Source organism: Silurus meridionalis, chromosome 10 (genome assembly GCF_014805685.1).
Source record: "Silurus meridionalis isolate SWU-2019-XX chromosome 10, ASM1480568v1, whole genome shotgun sequence".
In the NCBI taxonomy this organism is placed as follows: Eukaryota; Metazoa; Chordata; class Actinopteri; order Siluriformes; family Siluridae; genus Silurus; species Silurus meridionalis.
In genome coordinates this window covers 9329910-9352418 of record NC_060893.1, presented here as the reverse complement: position 1 = coordinate 9352418, position 22509 = coordinate 9329910, and the positions used below count along the sequence as shown (strand labels likewise).

At 37.1% G+C, this 22509-nt stretch overlaps 1 protein-coding gene across 1 annotated transcript; it reads right to left on the bottom strand.

The window, feature by feature from the left end:
* Positions 1 to 276: 276 nt before the first annotated feature.
* Positions 277 to 22170, bottom strand: hcn4l (hyperpolarization activated cyclic nucleotide-gated potassium channel 4l). The gene is made up of 8 exons (XM_046858565.1): positions 20312 to 22170; positions 15079 to 15502; positions 13892 to 14053; positions 12800 to 13018; positions 10953 to 11099; positions 10570 to 10810; positions 4621 to 4785; positions 277 to 4236 (listed from the first exon to the last, which is right to left on the bottom strand). Exons 1-8 carry the CDS (start codon positions 20926 to 20928, stop codon positions 2708 to 2710), a joined length of 3504 nt encoding a protein of 1167 aa, XP_046714521.1. The 5' UTR covers positions 20929 to 22170; the 3' UTR covers positions 277 to 2707.
* Between the last annotated feature and the right edge of the window lie 339 nt (positions 22171 to 22509).

Here is a 22509-nt window from a genome sequence, read left to right as displayed (position 1 = left end):
CAGGAAAAAAGCTGGTTAGTAAAATTCTCAAAGACAAACGTTAACTACGAAAAAGCAACATTTTTTTTCCATTCTAAAAATGGCTAACTTAGTGTCAGGTTAGGAATCTTTAAACGTTTCCATAATGTAGAATCATTTATTATTAGTTAATAATAACCTTTAAACATTGTCTTCAACCATACTCCAACTTGTATCTCATTTTTTAGGGAAATAAATAGAGTGTAGAACACAATGTGCTTTTTAGAGTGCTAAAATTTACATTTATCAGTCAGCCAGCTCAGGAAAAGCATTGCAGTGGGAGGTAAAGATTGATCCAGTGCTGTTTTGGTGGTGTATATGAAGTGGACAATGTTATCTCTATCCCCTAGTGAAGCAGTGTCAGAAAGTGATTCTTTAAAGCATACCCCAAAGCCTCAATATAACCCAATATCTGAAAGAGAATACTACTTCTTAATGATGTGACAAAATCTCACAATAACATACATTATCGAAGAATGAGTGATAGCATGCCAGGGAGGATGAATAAAAAAAGGTAGATTGCACTATAGGCAATATAGACTTATTCATTTATATATTCATATATATTAATACAATTAATCTGTTTTTCTTAGAAACTGCTCAATTAAAAAAAATCTCCACCTTGGGGTATTTTATTATCAATGTATTTACATATGTAAACTGGTGCTGGCAAGGAAAAGTAAAAGAGACACAATCATTTTGGAATTAGATTTGATGAAAATGAACTTTTTCACTTGACCTTCTTGATAGTCCTTACAGAATAATGTTGAAATGTCAAAATTTATGTGAAACATAAAACCAACAACAACAACAACAAAAAAAACCAAATAACAATGCAAGTCATGAATGCTCTCTATACATTTGTCGCAAATAAAAAATGCATGTTTCATGAATAATTCCACATGCACACATACAGAGACTCTCACTCATAATAAAACACATAACTTAATAATCTACACAGAGTACTTACATGACTCTATAGTATTGATAAACAGGGATAAGTGATGCTAGAATAATTAGATAAGTGTCTAGGACTGTGTGTGTCACGCTTAAATTTCTTTTTCCCCATGTAGATTATATAGATAAAAATGTTTAGACTTGAGGTAGTGTAAAAGGTAATAAATGTAAGAATGAAACAATGACAACATAACACTTGCAAAGTGAAGTCAACTTTGAGTTCTCAGTGATGAGCAAACAAACATAAGAGCACAAATAAATATGTGTAATTCCAGAAACAGATAAATTCACAGATTCATTGCAGTCTCATTCAAGATATAAACATGGAACCTACTGGGAGTAATAATTAATGACTGAGTTTTTAGCGTTCCCAGATTAAGTATTTCAAGTCTTGCAGGTTTCAGACTGTGTGCAGTACATTCAGCATTACAACATGTCTGCATAATCAATTAGAACAACCAATGCTCAGAAGGAAGGCCACTTGATAATTCTATGATTATGGCAAAAAAGCCTTTATTACTGTGTGTTTTTGTTCAAACCTCCGGTTGGGACAAAAATCAATTTTCTTCACAAATAGATAACACTATTAATGATACTGAATTAATGCCATGCAAGTGTGGTATATGCTTATTTATCATTATCATTCAGCATTCATCCTCAATCAGCACTTTATCCTGGGCAGAAATAAGTGGATTCGAATCCTATCCTGGGAAAATCAGGAATACACCATGGACAGGATATGCCAGTCCATCACAGTGTGTGGATTATGCAATATTTTCCAGTATATTAAAACAATCACAATGAAAACGTACAGTTGCAATTCTGGAAACACAAGCTTTGGCATTAAATAGACATAGATCACAATATCTCATTAACATATTAATCATCTTTTTGAGCCTATATATTTTCTTTGCAAGGAAAAAAAGCTGCAATGTAAAAATCTCTGTGCAGGTACAAAACCAAGCGTACAGTTTTATTGCTTAAGTACTGCACAAGTACACATACAAAGCACATATAAAATGATTGCAATACATTCTTTATCTTTATCTCTTTTGCAGTGGAAGTGAGGGGATTGTTCCCTGGTTGTTCAGGCTCTAAGGCAGTGCTGTTAAAAAAAGGAAAGGCCATAGATACTGAGCAATGTGCCTTGGTTAACAAGGAAGTATAGACAAGGGGACAGTCTAGTGAAACGGTCAGTGTATGTCTTAAAATGAGCATTGCTATGTGCATGTGTGCATGTGCGTGTGTGTGTGTTTGTGCAAGCATGTAGTTGTGTCCCAAACCTGATAAGTGAGATTTTTAGTAATTGTTCTTTCACCACAATGGTATGATAATTAGCTAGAAGTATGTTTGCATTTCTTTCCCAGCATAATTCCAAAATTCACCCTTAACTTTGTTATTACTGTATTGGTTTATTTTTATATTTGTATTTTTTGGAAACTGCTATTTGTTGCATATCCCTAAATAATGTCACCATTGTTAGTATTGCAAAATTGCTAAAGTAAGTTGGAAGACAAATTCAAATTATATTACACTCTCATTCAATTATCAGACACCTACAGTATGTATTCCTTCATTTGGCATCATGAGTTGAGAAGTAATCATTGCACTGTTATAAATACAAGTAGACAAACAGACAAAATCTTCTTAGCAATAAAAGTTATGTTCATTGATATATATTCTCCATTGATAAAAACATGGTCTGTACAATAGACAGGGCTATAATCCATTCTCATAAGTTTGATGGGAGTTTGGGGTGTAAGATTGGCGTCCCTGGAATGGAACTGCTTTGAGAACCAGGATCACTAGAAGGCCCAGTCTGAGTTTGGGACACTTTGGAAATCTGTCTTGACAGGGCCACATGACCAGGTATTGAACTACAGGGTTTAGTAACAGGGATTGGGTAAGATGTATGGCTGGACCCAGACACTGCTACCAAATGTGACTGTTCTGGGACATGTGGGCTTTGTCTTACTAGTTTAGGTCTCTCAAAGGGTCGTGGGGAAGGAAGCGATATGGAAATAGTGCTGAGGTCCTGAGAAGTGAGATCAACCAGAGACCCCACCCTCTCTTGTGATTGGGAAGGCAGAGGACAAAGGGTCTGAGGGGATAAAAGAGAGCTTTGGGATCCTGAGGTACTTGAGGGATTGCTATTGATGGGTGTGTGCTTCCTCTGCACCACTGGACTCTGGAATGTAGGGCTCCAGGCTGGTGGGGTGCTACAGGGGGAAGCATTTCTAGAACCATACTGAACAAGTGAAGCCAGAGCAGATGGTTCATTAGAGATCTGGAGAAGATGATCACTACTTTGATGATCCGGAGTCTGCAAATATTGGACATTTGGCCGTAAAAGATTTTCAGAAGAAAGTGGGGATCCAGTAGAGGGCGATGGAGTGGTTGTCCTAACTGGTGTGCTCACCTCCTGATTGCACCTAATTTGAGGAGTTTTGGGTTGTGTGGACTGCAGTTGTGTCAATATAGGGCTAATGGAGTGGGCTATCAGAGGAGTAAGAGTAGAGGCAGAGGGAATGGCAAATTTAGCCAAATCTTTTCCCACCGACACTTGTTGGAAGAAGCCAGGCAATGGAGTAGTACAGCTGGAGAAGGAAGCATGTGGAATCTGAGGTTGGGGATGGAGCTGAGCCACACTGGAGAATCCAGAACCACAGGTACTCAGAGGTCTTTGCGAGAACGTGGTGGCCTCACTGATGCTGGATGTGATGGTGGTGATGGTGGTTGTTGTGGAAGATGGCAACGAACTGGAGGCAGACGGCAAAGGAGGTGAGGATGACGTTGCAGAAAACTTGGCTCTCAGTGAATCCAAAATAGGCGTCTCCACTTCAGAGCCAAACTGAGAACTTGCTCCAGAGGATGAGCTTCCTAATCCAGTAACACCAGAAACCACTGGGAACCTTTTAAAATGTCCTGTTGGATCCTTTAGTGAACCCAACATGGGTACCGGAGGCCGGAAAAGTGTATGGGGCAGATGTGGGTGGCGGGTAAGTGCAATGGCCACAGAGGTAGTGGCTGCAGCAGCCTGCAGTGGAGCCTGGATGAGAGGAGCCCAGATAACTGGTGTGTTAGAAGAATGAGCTGGGGTTGTGTGAGGACCTGGTGAGTGGGTCTGCATTAGGTGGGCAAAGTGAGCCATGTCCCTATCATGCTGTACAATCTGCTGGATGATTTCATTCTCCTGAAAGTTCAGCACACCTGAGTTGAGATCTCGCTGCACTTTGTGCTGGAGAACAGAATTTTTCTTTCCTATAATTATAAATGAGAAAGAAATATAATACTTAGACAACCATTTATAACTTACATTATATGATATTAAATATTTTCTTCAAATGTCAAGTATTTTTGTGACCTATAGCTCAATATAAATATCGATAGCTGAAACAAATGGGCAAAAAATACATGTGCAATAGTATTAATGCATCTCATATATTTGCATTCATGTTTGCATATTTTTTTTTTTCATTTTGCAGTTACCTACCTATGAAGGAATGACAAAAGACACAAAACCAAATTTGCTTTAAGCAGCCATTAAATTAACAACTCAACAAACTATGCAACTTGTGGCCTTTGTTTAACTAAGCTGGTGTTTATTGCAGATTACTCAAATGCCACATGAATGATAGCTCTCACCAATGCGGTCTAGACGATCAAGGGCTACTGTCTCAAAAGCCTGACGCATCATTGGATATTCTTCCAGCACTTCATTAAAGTTGTCCACAGATAGAGAGTACAGTCGGCAATATGTCTCTGCTCTCACACTAGCTGTTCTTCTGCCCCGAGTCAGCAAACAAATCTCTGTAGAGAGCATTAAAGCCTGTATTAACATCAGTAACATCATGGCATATGCATTTGGCATGGCATATTATTGCATTTGTACTATTATAACTCTCAAAATTTTTAATTTGTGTCATTTTCATTATGTCTTTATAGGAGGTATACATATATAGAATATGTTTTACGCTGTGGAAAATGTAAATAATAACAGAATGCAATAATCTGCAAATATAGTATGCCTATCTCATTTCACATTAGAACATAGAAAACACATCAAATGTTTACCATTTTAAGGAAAAAATAAGGTAATTTTGATTATGATAGAAGTAACACGTCTTGAAAAAGTTAGGACAGGGTCATGTCCACTGTGTAGAATCTTCTCTTCTTTTAACAACAGTCTATATTATTCGGTGAACTGAGGAGACCAGTTGCTGGACTTGTAGGAGAGAAATGTTGTCCTAATGCACTAATGCACTCCCATCCCATTAGAGATGCTGACTTTTGAGCTGAGTGGTGATAACAAACCAGATAGTCCCTCTCCTCTTTAGTATAGAAGACCCAGCATCCATGGCTTTCAAAAAGTCTGACAACAGAACAGTTTTCACTTTGCCTCAGTCCATTTTAAATTAGCGTTGGCGTATAGGAAACAGCAGCGTTTCTGTATCATGTTTACTCATGGCTTCTTCTTTGCATGATGAAGCATTAACCTGCATTTGGATAACAAAGGAAATTGTGTGCCCAGACAATGATTTCTGTAGGTGTTTCTGAACCCATTCAGTGATTTCCATTACAGAATCATATTTGTTTTTAATGCAGTACTGCCTAAGGCCCCTGAAAATCACAGTTACTGTATCATGTAACTGACCTGATGCCAATTAAAATAATTAGTTGCAAGTTCACCCTAACCCTGTATATTTTATGAATAAAAAATTGGCTTATGAGATCTACAAATACATTTTTGAAAATGGGATTGTAATTTATGTCTTAGGCAGCTGAAGAATTTACAGAGTAAGAATTTCATTGTATGATGTAATAGACTGTTTCTGGTACATACCTGTATGATAATTAACTCTTGAATCTTGATTTTCAATAATAAACAGTTATATAATGTGTGATATTCACTTGGAGTTCATAGCTTAGTTATGTTACAGAAAGTATCATGGATTAAAGATCTTTAAAACTGAAAAAGTATGGGAAGGATTTAAAGTGTGGGAACGAAAGCCAGCATCAGTAGTGCCCTTACATAAAATAAAAATATGCATGTAATTTGCATGTAATTTGTAAAGCCTGTATAAGCCACTACATGTGATCACAAAATGTACATTACATTATACTACCAGTGGTGTTGGTGATTGGTACAAGTTGTACATTTATAAGCAAAATACTAAACCATAAATATAGTGCCTTTGGCCCTTCATCACACTGGACCCAAATAGAATGGGCATGTTTGGATAATATAGAGCAGCAGAAATGGCCCAAGGGATTACACTCTCTCTCCATCCATCAAAGCCATAGTCATAAACAACGAGATAGAGGCCACTCAATCTGAGCTCATACACTGACTATCACACATAGATGGCAGGAGAGAGACACAAAAAGAAACAGAACTGAGACAAAGGGGAATAATATGAGAATGAAGAGAATGAGAAAAAAAGTCAAGATGATGATGAAAAAGCATGAGGCACAGCGAGAAAATTCTCATTTCTCATGTTCTCTCTTTTCATGCACAAGGCATATGGGGAGAGATTATAAGTAGCTTGTTCAGATAAGTCTATGCAGAAAATTTATTTTTTTTTACTTTTAAATCTATAGTTTGCTAATGTTCAAGGAAGTTAATGCTATAAATAAGACAACTGTAAATTTTCTGAACAGGTTGGCTGAATCAAAAAAATACCAAATAATGGTCCTTCACATTTTAGTCAACAGTCATTAAAAATAACTGGTGCTTTTTTATACCTTAACTGAAATTGGTTATTTATCTGAATTTTTTTTAAAACAACCAATAACAATAACAAATCATGAGATACAATGCTATTGCTCCAGTAAAACACGAGATAACAGGTCTTCACACCATCTAACATTATCAGCCCTCCATTATTTTCCTTTCACTTCTCTGTTCACCTATTATTTGAAAGTCGTGGCAAAGTCCCACTGAGCAGCAGTCGAGCAAAATTAATTTCATGAATGGCTAACTGATGCCTCGTGAGGAATTTCCCAAGGATCCAGAAATGTGCTCATTCACTACCCCTGATCTCCCAGAGGATCAGCTGATAACACTGTTGAAACAGTGCACCGCCTGTCGGCACAGTTAAGCTTATTACAAATACTGCAGCTAAAAACAGCCCATCTTAGTTGAAGAAAGCCACAACAAAATTGTTATGCATAATACATAGTATGTTGGATCTTGCAGTATTTCACTGGAATGCATCATTAGGGGAGCCTGGCCTGTGGTCCTGATATTTCTTCAAAACTTGCTAGGATTTGATGTGTTTGATCACCTGAATGTGGTGTATAAAGCACAGCTGTGCAATAAATAGATCTTCATTCATCATTTAGGAATGCTGTAATGGGTTAAAATAGCTACAGTCCCGTTGCAAGCAAAATTCTGCTGGGTAGTTATACATTAAAGCCACTTAAAATAAAATCAGAAGACAGTATATATAACTGTATATAATTTCCTGATATTAACATCTAGATGTGTTAAATAACATAGATCAGGACACCTGTAGTGGCAGACCACCCACATCATTAGTGAACAAAATATATAGGAACAGTTAATATTAAAGTAAATAAATTTTGGTTTTCATATTGTCAAAGATGACCCCCCTAAAGCCAAGCCAAGCATACCAGAACTCATGAAGAGAACACAGGTTTGTATTGCTGTCACAATTCCCCCTTTTTATTATGTATTTACATAGCCATGTGAATCTTTGTTTTTATTTATGCTGTGTCCTACCCCTGTCCTGTAACTGGCTGTTTGCGTCGTGTGTCTTTATTGCCTGCACCTGTTTCTGTTTACCACTGTGTCTGGTTTGTGTTTAAATACCCCGATGTTTTAATTGCGATTTTGCTAAGTATTGTTCTTTGTTTGCCACCTGAGTAGAGAGTTACTAAGAGTCATCACTGTGCAAGATTCTGTATCCTGACGATACCACAGCAACAACAAAAAAGAAGAAATAAATGTAAACTTTGTCAACATTAGCCATTAGTGGGGCATCTGCTATCTCATGTACACAGAGAAGGGCGTTATTGCTCTCTGTCATATGATGCAGTCAGTGGTTTGGTGTGTTTGAGAGAGTGCAATGTGCCAACATTGAGACTCTAAGAATTAGACAAACTTGGTAGAAGAAAGATTTTATAGTTTATAACATTAGTTTAACAAGTATTTATTCATATATATGCTTCAATAATAATTTAGTTTAATAGTTGAATCAAACAATTAAATTAAAAAATTTTAAATCTAAAAATAAATTTTGGTCTCTGGTTTATATGAATATATATAAATTACATTATACATGGTTTTATGTTTATAGCTGAGTGCACTTAGTTTGGATTTAATATGTAATTGTTGTGCACATCAGAATTCATACCTCATAATTTAATACCGCTTTAAACACTGCTCAGACAGGTACGAGGTACTTCTTAGTTATACAGTAATCTTACCTTAAACAGAAGTAAATGATTTTTGCATATATATATATATATATATATATATATATATATATATATATATATATATATATACAGTACAGACCAAAAGTTTGGACACACCTTCTCATTCAAAGAGTTTTCTTTATTTTCATGACTATGAAATTTGTAGAGTCACACTGAAGGCATCAAGGGCTATTTGACCAAGAAGGAGAGTGATGGGGTGCTGCGCCAGATGACCTGGCCTCCACAGTCACCGGACCAGAACCCAATCGAGATGGTTTAGGGGTGAGCTGGACCGCAGAGTGAAGGCAAAAGGGCCAACAAGTGCCAAGCATCTCTCGGGGAACTCCTTCAAGACTGTTGGAAGACCATTTCAGGTGACTACCTCTTGAAGCTCATCAAGAGAATGCCAAGAGTGTGCAAAGCAGTAATCAAAGCAAAAGGTGGCTACTTTGAAGAACCTAGAATATGACATTGTTTCACACTTTTTTGTTATCTATATAATTCCATATATAATTCCACATGTGTTAATTCATAGTTTTGATGCCTTCAGTTTGAATCTACAATTTAGAAATTAATAAAGAAACAATAAAGAAAAATCTTTGAATGAGAAGGTGTGTCCAAACTTTTGGTCTGTACTATATATATATATATATATATATATATATATATATATATATATATATATATAAAACCAGTATGGTAACAAGCTATGATAAGTCTGTTACATCTATAGACATAATGAAAACTTTTAATTCGTTCTCTTATGGGTTCTCTGGCTTCACTTGTTGCATGTATGGTTTGAATATGTATGTGACTGTGTGTATATGGTCCCATGTGATTTACTGGTGAACAATCGGGGAATTCCTGCTTTGCACCCAGTGTTGCCAAGATAGGCTTTATATATCAAGTTCAATTGGTAACTGAACATGACAGTGTTTTTACCCTAAATGAGTTCTGTATGGTATTTCAATAGAGAGTGAGGAGGTGTGAATTGAACGCAGTATCTGTGAGTGTATAAATATGCCTTGCTTGGCGAGCTTCCCTTCTTTTCTGCTATACTTCTGTAGTGCTTTGTATAGGATGGCAGCCAAGTGAAGTTGAGTGGATTTCTGATGGCTTTCTGAAGTTGACAAGAGATGGCAAATAAATGTAATTATGACAACTATAGCCATTAATGGCTATCATCTTTGATATATTTGCGATATAGCAATGCCAAAAATCTCACATGATTACTGAACCTATTAATATAAGTAAAACGTAAATGAAAAATCTTGACACCTTTATATAAAAACCTGTAAATAACTTAAATGACTGTCAACTTTGAAATTGCCTCTTTTCTAAATTAATAAATGTCAAATACCATATAAAAGGAAATCCCAAATGTTTTAATATTAGTTAAACATATTCTTCACCCTTGAAAATATTGCAATATATAAATGAAATGTTTTTTTTTTACTTGCAATGTGTAGCACTGCATTTGCCTAAAAGCTCACATAATAAGAAGTAGGAAACACCTTATATTTTATTGTTTTATATATATATAAGTTTCTCTCTTAGAGCCAGAGATGTTGCATATATAAACAGACAGAACAGTCATGTGTATGCATATATACACATGACTGTTCTGTCTGTTTATATATGCAACAAAATAAGTAAAAGGTAAAAACATTTTCCTAAAATACAAAAAAAAACAACATTTAACAGTGAATTACTGGAAGAAAGTTCTGTATGAGTCTAAATTTGAAACTTATGTAAGATGAAGAACAGGAGGGAGGATGTTAAGAAATATCCAACTAGTGAAGAACACATTTGGTAAGTTTTACAAGAGACATGTCAAAGTATTTCAGCTGAATGTTTAAAGAAACTAATTGTCTGGATGCCAAAAGTGTGTAAAGCTGTTATTAATGATAAGAGAGGATTTTTCAATAAAAATAAAATTGCATACATCTTTATACATTTACATTTTCTTGTTTGTTGCATATTAGCAAAAGGATGTATGTGTCGCTCAAAAATAATAAGAGACTAGGTGTTTCCAAACTTTTGACAGGCACTCATTAGCTTGTTAACATCATATCATTATGTGCAGTTTTGTTCTGTCTCCAACATATAAGCAATCTGTGTCATGTTGATTACAAATAAATGTCAGCTTACCTCCAAAGTACGACCCATCTGAAAGCTTTGTCTCTTTACTGCCCTTGGTCAGAACTGTCAGCACCCCATGTTGGATGAAATACATTTTCTTTCCTATAGTGCCTTCCCGAATGATATAGTCTCCTGGCTGGAAGACTTCAAAGCGTAACTTGGTAAGCATGGCGGTTACAAAATTGGGGTCTGCATTAGCAAACAAGGGCATAGTGGCCACCAGCTTTCGACAGTTGAAACTGATGATCTCCTTTGTTTGAAACGAGAACATAAAGAAAAAGAAAAAAGGAAAATAAATACATTTGAAGTATATTAGTCACCGAAGGCAAACAGTTATCAATTTTCTCCTACATTAACACAGATTAAGAAAGGTTTATTAATTTGTGGCTAACCTCTCGAAGTGGCTCATTCAGCTCTCCAAGGATGCTCTCTTCATCAAACATCTTGCCCTGATAACGGTGCTCATAGTAGTCATGGATCCTCTGGCGCATATCAGCAGGTAGCTTGTGGAAGGACATGTACTGCTCCACTTGTTTATACTGCAGGGATGTAGGCCAAAAAAAATGCCAGTGTCAAACAAAACAGCATCTGAATAAATGAAACAAAATCTTTCAATGGACCATAAAACTAACTAATAATTTATTTTTTAAAGTTTACATTACAAGTAATGCCTTACACTTAATAAATGCAACAAGTTTTTTTAAAGTGTAGGAAACAAGCTAGAGGTTTATATTGTTTTACATAAAGCAGTGTTTTTTTTATATTATATAACAACAAAAAAAAAACAACCATCTATCATTTATATCTGTCTCCCTGCTTGCTTCTTTAACTTCTACAAAGGACCTATGATGTTGTGGTGTTTTTTTTAACTGTCTAGTTGTTTGATTCTTTAAACAATAGAGATTGTTTTCAGACCTGAAATATTCCTGCCCCTTTCTGCACATTGTCTTCCTCCTCACTGTGCCCTTCTTTCCTGGCCATTTGATCACTTTCTTTCCTATAGGCTCCCTCCTCAGAAAAATTAATGTTCCTTTTTTCTTTCATGCCCCCTCTTTCTGTTTCATAAGCTTTCTCTACACGATGCCTCCACCCCCGACAATTATTCTCTCTCTCTCTCTTCTCATGAACTCCTCCTTAACTGCAGTGGTTTTACGGTGCCCTTCATTTCATGCTATTGCTCCATGCTGCCATGTCAGCTGTGTCTGCTTTCAAGAGTGCTGAATGCAGCTTTGCTGCTTCCCTCTGTACTGCTGCTGATATTCCAATATGAATATTAACATATTCAAGGACACAAGACAAAGCCAGCAGGGATGACTTGAGACAACGGGAAATAATGTCAGACAGTGCTGTTGAGCTGGACTCTCAAGACCAGAGGGGGGTAGTAAAGCCACCTACAAAACTGTCAAGATAAAGTAGGCTAAGTATGACTCACAGCATCAGGGAAAAAAGTGTCATTGGAATTCGTCCTTTTCAAGACTAGGAGTAATGCTGTTGTCAGCAGGTTGCTGCTAATAACAATGCCATCAAGGAAACTTATCTAATCAAAGGATGAAAAGTCTGGATAAAATAAATAATGAAAAAAACATTTACATTTGCTAATTAGAAAACCATTAGCATTCTCCTATTTTTCTTATGCTTTCAGTCCTGTAAAGAATAAACTGTACACTTGTAATCCAGGATCAAAGCACAATGCATACAATAACCATACAAAGCATTTCTTTGCCTTCTGCATATAATGAAATAAATCAATTCTTAAGATACACAGTAATATGTTGCTTTATAGGTCAGCTTGGGCTCTCTGGTTTATATAGAAGGAAGCTGCCATTCCATCAATAAAACTATCCTGTGTCAACAAGGCATGTTGCCATAGAAACTGCTGGGGATGGGGTGGAGCAGGGGGAACCTTAGACTCAAGTCTTTTGACACAGCAGAGGTCAAAGATCTTCGGTCTCCATCTTATTAAAAATGGCAACAGTTTAATTACCACTCGAAAGGTTCTTTGGTGTAGAAGATAAAATAGTGTCTATTGAACAGCATGGCATACAGGAAGTGCTGTTATATAAAATGGTTTATCGATTTACTGGCTACACATAGTATATCTAATATATAGGTAATTACACAATTGTGCCTTTTGTGCTAACTACTAAACATAGCATTAGTGTTTTGCTTGTGTTATATTTTTCATTGAATAATTTATTCAGAGAAGCCCATCAGTATTTTCTATACACCTCACACTAACCTTCTCCTGGTATTGCCTTCGAGATGAGTCTAGTGATTGAATAAGGGCAGTAGCATGACCCACAAACATGGCATAGCAGGTGGCACCCACAATCATGCTGAGGATGGTCAGCCACACATCTGTCATGCCCACGGGTGGGTGCATGCCATACCCAATGCACAGCATGTGGCTCATAGCCTTAAACAGGGCATAGGAATACTGCTGACCCCAGGTATCATTCTGCAGTGAAAGAGAGTGGGGGGGACAGTCCAAGAAAGACAGAGAGAGTGTGGGAGAGAGAGAAAGAGAGAGAGAGAGAGGGAGAGAGAGAGGGAGAGAAAGAAAGACATATGTCGGTGAAGGAAAGAAAGACACACATATGAAAGAAGACACAAAGAATAAAACACATCATGCACATCATTTTGCATGTGAAACTTGTGAAATCTTACAGGCAGAGGTATATGAAAAGGAACCATCAAGAAATATATATATTTCATAATAAATCATTTAAAAATGATGCAAAAATAGTAAATAAAGAATGAATTCCTTACAGCTGCCTAAAGTGGAACAGATACTTGATTTTAATGAAAGCTAAAAAGTATAACCATCTTTGAGATTCTATAAAATTTCATGTGTAATGCTGGTTGAGAAATATTGCAATATAATATTATTGTATCAATATTATATATTGATTTGCTATTTTATTTATCTTTTAAAGTCTATGTTTTGAAATGATCTACCCTACGTATTTCATATGGTAGATCAGTGTTTGTTTGCTATTTTGGTTGATAACTGTCAAAACCATTTGCAATCAACAGCTGGATTGTCATTTTTCTCGTTTGTGTGCTTTTCTTTATAATACTACAATATATTGTAATACAATAAATGCATCAGCCATTAAAATTACATTTACCATTTGCCATTTAAACTGTAAAATTCTACTGATGAACACAAACAGTTTTCCAGATCAATAAACAACTTACACTAGCAAAACATTAAAAATATTTTTAACATTAAATTTTGATAATGATTAAATATGATAATTATATCAGAAAACTAATTGAAGATAATATGGATGACTAATGAAACAATTATTTGTTGGTTTGTGCTTACCACCATTTTGTTTATAGAGACCCAGCAGTCAGCAGGAAAGTCCTGAAGCATGGGCACAAGGAACTGCAGACAGCCGTCCCAGTGGCACAGCAACAACATCATACCAATAAGGTTCACTATACGCACCATAGCGCTAGCCAGGTCATAGGTCATGTGGAAAATCTGGGGAAGAACCGGAAGAATGGGACAGATATTGTTATTCTGACAGCAGCATACTGTACAGGTCCCATTTAAGACCTAATCCAAGTTCAGTTATGGGCCACATTGCTGTTAAACTGGTTTAGGTTAGCCAATTGCCATTGATGTCACATTACATAATGCTCCATATATCCTTGCTGTTATTGTTAATTGTGTGAGAGATCTGTGATATCAAGGAAAAAAATGTTTTTTATAGTTAAAGCTTTTTTTGGGAAATCCACAGTGATACAATACCCTCAGTCCATTATACATAGATTTGATGAGACTGATTGGCTTTTGCAGTTAAAATAACATAATGCTGGTAACGCTGTGTCTCTTTGATTCTTCTTTACACTAATTTTCTTCACATTTGCTCCCCAATGTGATCACCTTCCAATTCCTACTCACCAGCCAGCTATCATAAATCAACTACCAAGGCCAACATGTGAAGCCAGCCAAACACATTATTTCAAACTCTGTGCTATCTACATTGTTCCAAATTGATCAGCTGAGAGAAGCGGTTGAATAGAGGAGAACAAATATAATGCCAGTGTGCTCTCTTCATATACACTGTATGGATGAAAGTATTGGTATAAATGACAATTTCAGTCTTTGGATGCTGTAACATTGAATTTTCTTTTTACTTGAACTAGGAGAACCAAACAGGTTCCAGCATGATAATCCATGAAGATATGGTTGACATACGTTGGAGTGAAAGATCTTGAGTAGCCTGCTATAGAACTCTAAACTAACCACTACTGAACCCTTTGTATGAATTGGAATAATAACTGCACCCCAGGCATCCACACCCTGACTTTAGTACCTGACTTTACAAATCTCCACACCCACACTCCAAAATCTAGTGGAATATCTTCCTGTAAGAGTAAAAGTTATTATAACACAAATGGGGACAAATATGATTAAACACAGCTAACATCTGATTACAGTTACAGTTATAGTTACAAAAGCACTGTATTCAGACAGTTAATGTGTCAGCTGTGCAGACATACCTCCTCCCACTGATGAATGTATCTGATGAGCCGCGACAGTCGCAGCAACCTGAGCAAACTCAGAATCTTAGTAAAGCGAACAATCCTCAAAGCTCTGGCTGTCTTGTAGAAGTCTGAGTCAATCCGTGTTTCAACAATGAGGAAGATGTAATCCACAGGGATGGAGGAGATAAAGTCCACGGCAAACCAGCTGCGCAGGTACCTCACCTTTATCTGCTGTGGGTCCAGGATGATCTCTGTGCTGTCCTCCTTCACAATGCCAGTTCGGAAGTTTAGAACAAGGTCCACTAAAAAGAAGGTATCAGAGACCACGTTGAAAACAATCCATGCTGGTGTATGTTCATCTTTAAAAAAAGTGATGCCCACTGGGATGATGATTAGATTTCCAACCATCAAAAGCAGCATTATCAGGTCCCAATAGAACCTGTTTTGGACAAAGAGAGCACAAATCACCGACTATATACACTAAAATGAATAGGTTTATTTTATAGTAACAGGTACAAAACCATTGATAAAGCTTTTTGAAACAATCATAAAATATAGTATTTTAAATATTTCATTGTGGTATCTATAAATGGATCTATGTTTGATGCATATGTAAATGGAGCATATTTACACTGAACATAGCACCACATGCAAGACTGCCCTTTTATCATTAAAACAGATGCTGCAGGGTAAAACTGTTACACAGAAGACAATATAATTGTTGTCTCCAGCTTTAATTAGCATACAGGCCTGCAAGATTTTAAGCTATTTGGTTTCGTCAGTTCATAAGTCACAAACCAGTAATCATCCCAAGAGATTTTATTTCTGCATCAGCCTCGTTATGATAATAATAAGCATGTTATAATAATAAAAGAGGAGAATGTCAGTTCTTCTTCACATATACAAGTTTTAAATGTATATATGTATATGTATTGTATGTATAATATATTTTAATCCAAAGCTATAGTACTGTAATTAAGCAGACACTGATCACACAGATGGTTCATACACTTAATAAACCAGTACAGTTTGCTGCTCATCTTTTTAATAGTTATTTTTTTATTTACACAAGTCAAATTTGCAAAAATTCTTGGCAGAAAAAAGACATGGATAAACATGTCTTTTTTCTGCCAAGCATTCATGTAAACATACATATATTGATACAGCATTCATGTAAAGCGTAACAATATACGTTTTTTTCTACAATAAATGTATAAATATGAAATCTGGGACATCTTATCCACTTTATAGTGGTAAGGAAATTAATATTACACAAAGCTTAAAAGAAATACTAAACAATTAGTACAATCAGCTGTGATTTACCTGTTTAATATTACTGTATTCAATTTCCAAACTTTTGGCATTTCTCTTGCATAAAAGAAGCTTTGGTGGCCAAGAGCAAAGCATCAGCCATCATTTGGTGGCCCAAGAACAAAGCATACACAGTGTCACTACAGCTGTCAGATTATTTTCAGTTTCCAGATTATACAGGATTTACCACTGACACTTGCATTTTGACAGATGTTTAAATGGGCTGGACAGTGAATATAAAAAGACCAGCTTATACAGTAATTGCACAGGCAAATTCTTTGGTTATTCTAGACTGACAACATAATGCCAAATTTATCACTTAACAATCCAAAAAGGTGCACACAGAACATGTCCCTCCCTTTCACATCCTACACCTATAATGCATGGCTCAATTTAAATACATGCAAATGATTTCCATGGGTGTTGTGATGAGGCCATATAGTGCATAAATGGCAATATATTGATAGTATAGTGTGTTAATTACTATTTAATATAATTTTTTAATGCTTTTATTGTCTTTTGGTTTGTGAGAATTGACTGCATACAAAAATGGTCGGAATAGATCTTAAAAAAATTATGTAGGTTTCTTGAATCATTTTGTCCTTCGGCCTTTAACTGATCCATATTAAGTGAACGTGTAGTAGTTTTAGTACTAAATCAAGATTTGAAAACACAAAATCCTAAATATTTAAATCAAAACCTTTATTTTAAATGATTTTCATTAATTAAATACATTATATGAATTAATTACAGTATTTGAACATTCATTTTATTAGCCACCATTTATAAAGCAAAAATGCAACTACTGTCTAATAGACATGTTATGTTTTCTAATACAGAACTTCATGCCAAATGATAATGCTTATTTTTTTTTTATATTAAGTGAAATGTTAAATTGCACAAGTGATGGATAAGGGACAGAACCAAGATATTAAACATTCCATTTGCTGCATTTTTTTCCAATAAGTATTTAGGAGAATTCATGCTTCTCACGCAGTCTTAAAAGCAAGCGTCTGTTATTGAGTCCTCCCCTCTGCCCCTGCATAAATCATCTGATGAACCATCACTTTGATTAATGATGTATCTCTTAGAGAACACACACACAATTCCTAGCTATGATCTTTTATTTTCAGTTAACACTTCCATCACCCCTTCAGGCTATGTAAAGTGAGTAATAAGAATTCAAAGTCAAGGGAGCTTGCCAACATAATTTGTACATTTAAACAAATAAAAAATATATTGAAACAATGTTATTCACTGGACTATTTATAGCATTTTGGTATGCCACTAAAAAAGAAGCAGCACACTGGTAATACTTTAATACTGTCATAGTTTTGGTTTGCTGTATTAACATAAATCATGCAATTCACAGCTCAAGTTATTTATTTGTATATTTTCATATTCTTTTTTTTCAGTCTTGTAGTAAGCACAGAATGTCTTTCTTAAGCTATTTTGCATAAAATATTGGCTCATGTTGGCAATGCAAGTTTGTTCCACCTTCATAACCACAGAGAACATTATTGACATGTCTGCAACACACTACAAATGCTATGCTATTTCGTCATGCCTGATAGAAAATGGCAAGAAGTTGAATTTGTGCTCAACTGTTAATCCACACAAACCTTGTCAAAAACACAAATTTCCGATTATTTAAACACACTGCTTTACCTCAAGCTCATTAGGAAAATCAACATAACATATAAGTCTGCATTAGGACACTAAGCCTATTTACACAAGTCAGAAATACGTGAATACGATTTTTGCAAACTGGAATATATCACCAGCGCTTACTTCAAATTTTCACATGAACAAAAGCTTTTTTTTATGCATTCCATTTTCCATCTGCATGACTTTCACTGTGATGGCAGATTTCACTGACAGAGAATAAGGCTTTTAAATATATTTAAACACATTCTTGAAAGTATCAAAGCCTAGTCATTAAATATTTAGCACTAAAATAGATGATATCCCCTAATCCTGTAAAGTTTACACTACAGAGCCAATTGACCAAATAAATAACTGGCCATATAACAGTATATTACAATATTACAAGTATATTACACAGAGATATAATCACTTCCAATAGGAAAATAATGCAACTAGGCTTCAGCATTAAATAGAGATATACAAACTGTCAAATACTCTGGTGTTGAAAAAAACACATTATAAATCCTAGAACATGGACCCAGCTCTAAAGCCTTTGTGATAATCAGCCTTCTCTTGTTAATCTGCCAAAAATGCACTCTCATTCTCCAATTTTATCTGGTACTGCTGAGAATTTTATGGGCCCTAATTGTCTTTGCCAATACCCATGCCAGCACGTGTGATGAGTTCTCTTGGGACTGTCCTCACTTTTTTGCCAGCACCAGTCATCAGCTCTGTCAACCACATGTTTAGCACACAGCTGAAACCCAACAACCTGTTCACACACAATAATATTCTAGTAGTTTTAACCTGTCAACAGTGCATACGTGCCATGTACCATTTTTGCATAAACCAGGTAATGAAATCAGTTAATAGGCCTTCTTGCGAAAAGCACATCTATCCCACTCAACATGGAAACACTGAAAGGTCATGTGGGGAAAAAAGGAGTCAGAAGACTGAAAATGTAAAATGGTAATCTATGAACATGCTGGATAACACTACAAACTAAAAACCAAGGTTAAAAGTAAAAAATGTCATATTCAGAGTATGTTATTTATAAACTCTATTCCTGCTAAAGTAGCAAATAATAAATCCTGACAGAAATGTCCCTTTAAGTCTCCTCTGTAAAACGATACAACAAAAAATACATCTATTCCCGATCACAACTAGCAGTTTAAAGGATTGCTCTCTGTGTGCCTCTTAGAGTGATCCTTTAAGTGGTCTCTGTAGATCCCTACAACTAAAGAATTTCTCTCAGAATATTGGGAAAACATGTGTTTCAAATCGATATGGTAGCTAATAAGACTGTATTCAAACCATACAAGTTCAACTGTGATATTTTCATCAGCATCTGTCCAACCCCAAATATGATGCACAATAAAAACTTTACAAAAAATAAAACAAATAGACATGTGCTTTTTTTTTATTAACATCACACGATCAGTGATCTAGTTTAGGCTGTCTATTGCAACAGTGCTAAGGCTATGTGGTCCACTTCAATCAACTGACTGTTACAATTACCGCCAACCACACAAGGAGAGATCCATTAAATAAATTGTGCTGTCATAATCTCTTTGGATGTTCACTTCTAATAACACCTGAGGTACAGCAAACCTATTTTGATTACACTGTTTCTAGGGTTCATAGACATTGTTAGCACAATTATGGACACTCATAATACACTAAAGGGAATTGAACGTTTGCATCTTTATTACTGTTTGGTCCAGTTTTAAACATGGTATTGATGGATTTTCCCTAAGCCACTCTATCCTGAGCCAAAGAATAATCTCTATATTTTCAACATGGGAAGTTGATGCTTTTGCCAAACCTCTGGAAGCCAATGGCAGATTTGTTTATATATTTGTAAGTCCAAGCTAATAGATTTTCTTAATAGGCCTGTGTTGAAAATATAGAGACTATTTTTTGGCTTCCAGGGGTTTGGCAGAAGTTGATGCTTCAGGGCTTTTCTCCCCTATTACTAGCTCGTTGAAGGACAAGCAGTGTGCCAGTCATTTCTGCAATGGGTATTTACTGAGGTTTTTCTTTGAGAGCATCAACAAATTCATTTTGTCCGCACAAATTAAGTTCAACGCAAACCATCACATTGGACAAAAGTAAAAAATAAATGAAAGGCTGATAGGTATAAATAAAACAACTGTCAAAAGGTGCACACGTGTGACGTGTAGACATCTGGAAAAGAGCGGTCCTAGTGTTGATAGTGATTTATACAGGAACAGACAGACAGGCGGCTGAGTTGCGACTCAGAGAACACACTTCTATGCTGAATCCTTACCTGAAGTCGCTGTACGGGTGAATGATCCACGAGCCGGCTGTCTTGACTCGCTCCTGCTCGCGCTCCACCGCCTTCTCGCTGCCAAACATTCGGAGAGAAAACTTGTTTAGTCCGGGCTGCAGCATGGCGCCCAGCTGCCGGTGCACGAAGCCGTCGTCAGGCGCCAGCTGCTCGATGCCCTCCAACTTGATGAAAGTCGCGTGCTCGTCAGAGGCCGCGCGCTGGCTCTCCGCGCCACCGCCGGAGCCGCCGCCGTGCGCGCCCTCCTCCTCGGCCGCCCCATCTTCCTCTGGATTTCCGTCTCCTCCAGCGCCGTCTTCGTCTTCTTCTTCGGCGATAAGGCGCTTCTGCTCGGGCGCTTCGGCGTCCGCGCCGTGGCGGCTGGTGACGGACGACAGGCTGCCTTTGAACCTCCGGCAGTCGCCGTTCGCGTTGCCTCTGAGCGCGCTGAGCGCGTCTGGCTCACCGCTCGCGGCCTCGGGAGAGACTGAAGGCGCCAGCGACTTCATGCGTACGCTCTTCCTCCGCGCGTCCGCGTCGACTTCATCCGGTTTCTGTCCGATTTGATGTGGCAAGCTGTAGAGACGCTTGCGCATGGAAGAATGCAGCCTGTCCATATTGGTTTGGCGCACGAAGAGACGGTGGGCACGAGCGAGACAACGATTCGTGGTCAGAGTTAGATAAGGGCAAACGCGTGCATAGCCCGTAAGTATCCGACGACAGACGCGTTTCTGTGCGACGCAGACGCCTGGCCACAAGGAATAAACCGCAAATCAGTGTAATTGACTCCCGCTGCAGCTGTAGCACCGTGTAACATTCCCAGGTAACGGGTATGTGAGAGCAGAATGCTCAGAGAGGTCTCGGGATGCTGGATCCCCTGACGTATCGGAGGGATGAGGAAATCTGACGAGCGTTTCAATGACAAAGCGCCGCGTGTTCCCAAGTGTTCCGTAAAGGGCAGATTTGAAGCTCAAAAACGCGAACGTGCATGCAAACGAACGCCATCGCCAATCCAAATATTGTTTCTTCTTGTTGTGTGAACACACACGAGGACAAAATAAATCTGTCACGTTGCCACAGCAAATAAGCTCGAACCACCTAAACCAAACAGTGGAGGAGGGGTGTTACAAAAACGCAACAGAATCGTGTAGGCTATTCATTTGCTGATGCTGGGACTATGGCATACTGCACATGGTGGGAAGACAGAATAAAAACACACTACGTGCCAGACGTTAGGTGATCACACAGGGTTTAGGGGGGAAATTAACCTAAAGGTCTCCATTAGCGTTGCGCAACATGTTATTTGTGAATCGTTGTTGCGATGTTGGACGTTGCAGTATGAAAGAAGATGTTGTGCTTCCAGACAACAGGTGTAACACATTTTTGCACATGATTTATTTATTTGGTTGTGTGCAAATGCGACCTTTCTGCTTTCCCGTTCCTTCCCATCTATTGTACATGCAAATGTTGGCCCCTTATGGTCCTCCCTTCACCCCTGGGCCCCGTGTAGTCATTTTCACTGTTCTGCAGTGACGCCTGTCATTCTGACCAGTCTCAGCCTCCCCACTTTCTGTTTGGGTTCTAATGAATCACAGCAGATATGATCTAACAAGCCCATTAACAATCAAACGGTGTATGAATGTGTATCTAATATCTGCAGTATTACAACTGCATTGTGATCGTATAGTTCAACTCACTGTAACTGGAATAAAACATTTAATAACTTAAGACTATGATTGACAAACAGATGTTGAACTTGGTTCATATTTATAACTGTGTTGGTAATGAGTGTGCCTACATGCACAACTTTTGACAGATTAATTCAGTGGTATAAATGTTTTGCGGGGGTGTATATGTAATCAGGGATGAAATAGGAATTTAGGAACTAATAATATCAATATCAACACGTATTTGGAGGTTAGGTTCTTAATATGTATCTTAAAAGCTTTATATGTTTTCAAACTTTATCATAAAAGCGAATTAATGGCACCACTTGTGCATTCCCTTTTAAAGAATAGACATCCAAGGTACAACCATGTACACTAGATGGTTCATCCAAATGACAAGGAAATATACAGTTTGGTACATTCGAGTGAAGTGAAAAGTGCAAGTAAAAATGAGTGCATGTAAAATAACAGGGGAAGCAATGTGGAGGAGAAAATACTGCTAAGTTGCAGATGTTCTGCATGTTCTGTTCC